The following is a 6,251-nucleotide window of genomic DNA, read 5'->3' on the forward strand; positions in this document are numbered from 1 at the left end:
TCCTCCCACCTGCTCTATGCCTCTCAGACTGACATTGCCAATACCCACTTTCACACCAGAAAGAATGATAGACACATAATGATTCATAATGATTCTTTCTTGCCTTCATCCTGGAGGTCAAGGTGTTGTACTTTGGTATCTTGCGCAGGACCTAGCATGGTTCTGAGCATGTGGAACTATGAGAAAGAATCAGGACACTGGGTTCAAGCCCCACTCTGTCCCTTCCTAGCCATGTGACTTCATACACATCACTTCACCAATTTGGATCATTGTTTCCTGATCTTATTTGTTCTTTTTAAGCAACGTTATGGTAGAACTTTATGAGCAAGAACTTCAGCTTTTCTTCAATGTGGCATAAATGAAATCGCCAAGATCTCTAATGCTTGTCTATATTTTTGGCAAACAGAGCTCTACTTTTTAAAGATGTGCTCATGATGTCGTCCCATTTAGAATGTAAACTCCAAGACTCCTTCTATTTCCCACAAGTGTTCAGAGAAAGGACTTAGAACCTGAGAATTCTCAGAAAATGATGTTACTACCAATTTTCTGTTTAAATGGACTAGAAATATTCTAGAGTTGGCCCACTGCTTTGTTACAGGATTTAACAAAATTTTATTATAGTACTGCCAGGAATGCATCAATTTACTAATTAGAAAGCTATGTCATTCACGGTTTTCTTAAGGAGGGGCTGGCAAGAACTGTGGGCCATAGTCCAAATAGTGCCCACTCCCTGTTTGTGTAAATAAAGCTTTATTGGAACACAACCACATTCATCTGTGCATATATTATCTGTGGCTGCTTTCATGCTACAGTAGCAGAGAACAGTAGTTCTCTGTATGCCTCTGTATGGCTTTTCTACAGAAAAAGTTTGCTAACCCTCATGCTAAAGAATCTTTCAGTTAATCCTACTTGATCAAATTAAGCCTCATAATGTCCTTAACACATAATTAACCAACCACAAGAATGTGGCTCATCCTGCATCTCAATCTGTAAGAAAAGAAATTTGTCTAGGTGGTTTCCGTTATAAGCATCAGTCAATATTCTGATTCTTAGCCGATGAATAATTTTCTTCATGAGGTTTTTGGAGGTGTTTGTTTGTTTGTTTGTTTGGTTTGTTGTTTTTTTTTTTTACTTTTTATGAGTTTGTTTTATATTTAAAGACACATTTCTCTCTCTTTTTTAAATTTAAGTATCATTGACACACAATGTTACATTACTTTCAGGTGTACAACATAGTGCTTTGACAAATTTATATATTAGGCTACGCTCACCACACTGTTACCGTCTGTAACCATATGATGCTATCATAATACCATCGACTGTATTCCCTGTGCTGTACTTTTCCACCCCATGACTTAGTCATTCCACTAGGGAAAACCTATATTTCCCATTCCCCTTCACTCCTCACTCATTTTGCCCATCGACTACCCACCTCCTCCTCGGGCAACCATCCATTTGTTTCCTTCATGAGGTTTGATTACTTCTGAATAGTTCAGACATTGGCATCTCTTACGAGATTGGAGTAGCACTGACGAGGTGCATCAGGGGACTCAAATTCCAACCTCTTCTTTGCCCCTAATTGACTAAACCTCCTGGTGCTTTACTTTTGTAAGATGAGGAGGCTGGACAGATGAAGATGGAGTTTCCATAGAGCAGATAATTATGGTCCCAAGTGTGAAGTGTATCTTAGAAGGCCACACTGGCTGCTATGAAAGCCCAAGGAATGGTATCATACCTGGATTTACAGCAGAGAAGGGATTCAGAGAAGGCTTCTTGGAGGGAATGATCCTGATCTGAGTTTTGAAGAATAAGGAAGAATTCATGCTGCTGGAGAATGAACTGCCCAATAAAGCAAAAATGTATCTTATGGAAGCCATCATTTTACTTGGCTAATTAGGAAATGTCATCTGTTTCAACATCTAAACCCCAGAAAAGATCTGAATTCAGACCAGCTTTAATGTGTGTGTTACACTGTGCTTCGGGATACACATCATGAAAAGTCACTCCGCAAGCAACTTTTCACAATAAAATCTCCTTTTTTGTGTGAAAACATGTTTCTTTTCCTTCTTCAGCTAAATACCAAGGTCACATCCAAGTCTTGAAAGAGACATCAACCACCACAGGCATAGGTGGTGTGATGGTCATTGCACAAGACACAAAGACTTCTTGGGAAAATGAGAATCAATCAGAGAGTGTTAGCAAAGGATCATTCCAGGGCTGCAGGCAAGGCTAACAAGAGATAACTCTGACTTCAAACAACTTCGCAGTGGGATTAGACAACATGCTTACACAGCAATCATTTTCATGTGGCTAGACCATCCGAACATTCACAACAATAGATTCTGAAGGGAGGAGAATTATCTCAGTTGACCTAGCCATGCAATCTCAGTGGTGATTTCTAAGTAATCACTGGCTCTCCCATAATCCAACCGCCTGTACCAATGTCAGAGGTAGAATTCATTCATGCATTCAACAAATTTAGTGAGTATTTATTAGGCACCCCCGCTTTTCTATACACTAGGAACACAATCATGAAGAGAGGACACAAAAATCCTTCGCCTTGTGGAACTTAAATTCTGGGGAGGCACCTTTGTACAGAGAAAAGCACAGAGTTTTAACTACTATCCAATAGAACATACTGCTGTTCTGAACAGTCCTGAAAGGACATTTTGCAAGAGTCTAAGCCACACCTGAGCCAGCCTTCTCCCTGATCCCTTGTCTCTTCATCTTGGTCTCTGTGTCCCAGCAATTTACAGAAGAGGGCCTGATGCTTTTTTCTTAATGTACCCTCATTTATCAAGCCACACGACTCCTCAAGCCTCAAAAAAAAAAATGTTCATAGGCTTTGAACTACTTCTGGAAATCTCAACTGAAAAACACACCTAACTTCTGAACAGAATTTAGGTTGCAAAAATGCACTTTAACCTAGCTTCCCCCCTACAAAATAAGGGGGCAAATTAAATGTCCAACTATAAATTAATGGATAGGTAAATTATTGTTTTTACATGAGATGAAATCATATGCAGCCATTAAGATTGTACTTACAAAGATTCTAATGATAATGAAGGAAAACACTTATTAAAAAATATTAGGTAACCAAGCAGAACAAAACTAAATATATTCAATATAACAAGCCTGTATAAAAATCTACTAAGAAAAATCAAAGCCTTGAGGGAAATGTCCAAAACATTAACCACTGATATACTTAGGTGTTGGAATTATAAGTGTTTTCCTACTTTTTCTATTTTCTTCTTTTTCTTAAGTCCACATTTATTATTTTCAGAATTAAAAAAATAATAATTTTAAGCCTAAATATAGTTTTTTTAAAAGGCAAAGACAAGGAGGCAAGAAAAAATATAGAACAGTTTATCTTGGTAGCTAAGAGCCTGAGATCTGAATTCAAACCCCCTGGGTCTGAACCATGGTTCCCCAAGTTACTGTGTGACCTTGGGCAGATTTTTTAATCTTTCTTCCCTGTAGTTTGTCGCCTGCAAAGTGGAGATGAAAATAGTGCCTATCTACATAGGTTGATATGAGAATTAGTAGATAATTCACAAAGTGTTCAGCGGAGCATAATAACCCATAAGCACTCAAAATAACAGATCCAGTACTCCAGTGGCCTCAAAGAAAGAGTTCACACAAGGGGGAAAGGTGGGCAAACATCACATCTTCATGTCTCAGAAACAGTTAAATTCAGTGGGCAATTTTCCCTCAGTCAGAATCAATCCCAAAATCCTTAACTTACATTTTAAATTTTCCTCTGAAGAAGATGGACAGTATGTTGATACTCATTTTATGGGTAATTACTTCCTTGGGTGTTTTCTTTTTTTTTTTTTAATGTACTGATTGGTCATCATTTATTGTACACAGTGACTTTTAATTTTAAAAACAAGTCTGAAAATTATGTTAATAGGACCATCAGAAAACACTAATCATTACTTAAGATGAAATGACCTCATAAAAATACTGTTTATGGTACTGACAGGTGTTATTTGATAAAACTAACAGTCTGATAGAATCATGTTTTTTGTCAAAAGTTGGTTCCAAAAACTGTGAATTGAAAAGTTAGTCTCTTAATTCCTGCACCCAACATCTTTTTTTTTTCTGTACAAATTAAGCCACTTAAATCTGGTAAGATAATATGGTTGTTCATAAAGACTGCACCTTGTCCACAATAGACTTTTGGTATATATTTGCAGAAAGGACATCCATTTCGGAAATTTTAGTTCTTATTGCTTGCCAATACTCATCTTTTTAAAAGAATGAAAATTCGGTTCACATTGCATAAATATGAAATCTTGACCAATAAAGAAGATCCAGAAGGTAAGACAGGTTAAAATTTGTTTCTCTACAACTTCTCCTGAAATGAGGCATCCTGATGAAAAAGAACGGTGCCTTTCACTGCCAGCATTCTTTACCTTAATTTCTAATCTAGATTTCCTTGATCTTTTGATCTTGGAAATTCTCTACTCAAAATAAGGTTGTGCTTCTGGTTCTTCTTGACTTGGTTTGGCAACTTTTCTCTGTCATAGACTCTTCTTGCATGGAGTTTCTGCCTGCTTAAGGCGATGAACACGTCTTGAACGGTGGAGTTTCACGGGCTTAGATTGGAACGTGGCTGGGCACTAGCTGCATCACCTTCTGTCACTGACCCTCACTCAGCCTCGGTTTCTTAGTCTACAAAGCAGGCAACATCAACACAGATCTCACACGGTTACACTGGGGCTACAACAACTGCCTGGACACTACAGGTGACTTACACTCAGGTGTTCTTCCCTTCCCCTGGGAGTCTTTTTCGAGGGTCCACAGTCATTCTTCTAGAGCCTTTGGTTTCTTTCCAGTCTTTCCTTAGACCAGAAGGCAAAGCTGTCCTGGATTCTTGATTGGGATTCTTAAATTAGGAGCATTTGATTTCTACATTAACTTCGACTCCTTCCCGCTTAAGTCCCAGGGAACCGGCCAGGCAGACAGGAGTTGGTGGCGAGCGCCGCGCCTTTGCGGGGAGGGGTGCTGAGAAGTAGGGTTCTCGCTCAAGCCCGTGGGTTCCCATCCCGTTCTCTCTCCCACGGTGGGAGTCCGTGTCAGACTCTGCCCACCTCCCTCCGAACCGCAAAGATTAAGTTCTCGACCGTCTGAGCCGGGTGTTCTCCGAGAGATGCCCAGACGTGGACTCTCTCGGGCTCCCAGAACCAGCCTGCCCCCGCCCTGCAAAGGAAAGGCGAAGGGAGATGGAAGGGAGATGGAAGAGAGATGGCGAGCCGCCGCAGGTGTTGCGGCGCGGGCAGAATTGGGGAGGAACAGTCTGCCCAGCCTGAGCCAGCCGGCTCGCCTCCCTCCCGCTCCATCTCCTTCCCCGCAGCAGCCGGAGCTTTTGGAGCCGGCGGGAGAGGCGCGCGGGGCCGGGAAAGTGCGGGAGGCGTCTGCCCCGCGACGGCTTCTCGCCAGGCCGGCGTCCAGCCCGCAGCCCTGCCCCACCGCGGGCTCCCCTGGAACGCGGCTCCGCGCTCCGGTCTGCGATCCCGGGTGCGCCGCGCTCCGGGACCCCGGGAACCTGGCCGGGCGCCGCGCCCGCGGGGGACAAACGCTACCTGTGGAAGTAATGTGCGCAGAAGAGGCCCAGGAGCACCGTCGCAGGCTGGCCGAAGAGCGAGCGCGGCTGCCGGGCGAGGAACCCCGCGGGCACCGCGAAGGAGGGCAGCTCCTGCAGGAACCAGGCGGCGCGGGCGGGCAGGCGGGTAGAGGTGGGCAGTAGGCTCTCCGAGTACTTCCCGTAGCCGGAGGGCTTCGCCAGGTACAGGACCAGTGCCCCCAGGGCGGCCAGAGTGGCGCTGCCTGCCAGCACCGGGCTCTGCTGGCAGGGAAGGGGCATCGCGCCGTGTTCCCCGCCGGTGGCTGCTGCTCGCGCAGAGGAGAGCGCCGTCTCCGCGGCCCCTTTATGGGGCGCGAGACGCCACCCTGCGTCCGCCCCTTCGGCCTTGGCTCCCGCCCTTCCATCCCGCTTTCGCTCGGCGCGGCCAGCCCTGGCTTGGCGCTGCATCGGTGCCCGTTGCGCTCGGCTGGCGCTTGGGGAGGCAGCCGAGGCGTGGGGAAGGATCCAAGGGCCAAAAACGTGTCCTGGGGTCCTCCCTCCCCCGCCTGGGACTAGACCACATCCACCCCTCTGCCGGCGCCAGCCCTTTCCACCGCCTGCCGCTGGTCTCCCCTTTGCCCCTCGAAGACCTGTTCTCACCCATCGCCCTCTGATGCCGCAG

At 44.9% G+C, this 6,251-nt stretch overlaps 1 protein-coding gene across 1 annotated transcript in view; it reads right to left on the bottom strand.

Moving 5' to 3' along the window:
* SRD5A2 (steroid 5 alpha-reductase 2) overlaps positions 1-5,869 on the bottom strand; it is a 45,432-nt gene extending 39,563 nt beyond the window's left edge. The window contains exon 1 of the mRNA XM_032882030.1: positions 5,589-5,869. Coding sequence (XP_032737921.1) covers positions 5,589-5,869 — 281 coding nt within the window. The remainder of the gene's footprint in view (positions 1-5,588) is intronic.
* Between the last annotated feature and the right edge of the window lie 382 nt (positions 5,870-6,251).

This window comes from Lontra canadensis, unplaced genomic scaffold (assembly GCF_010015895.1).
Source record: "Lontra canadensis isolate GAN:19392208 unplaced genomic scaffold, GSC_riverotter_1.0 scaffold78, whole genome shotgun sequence".
Taxonomy (NCBI): domain Eukaryota; kingdom Metazoa; phylum Chordata; class Mammalia; order Carnivora; family Mustelidae; genus Lontra; species Lontra canadensis.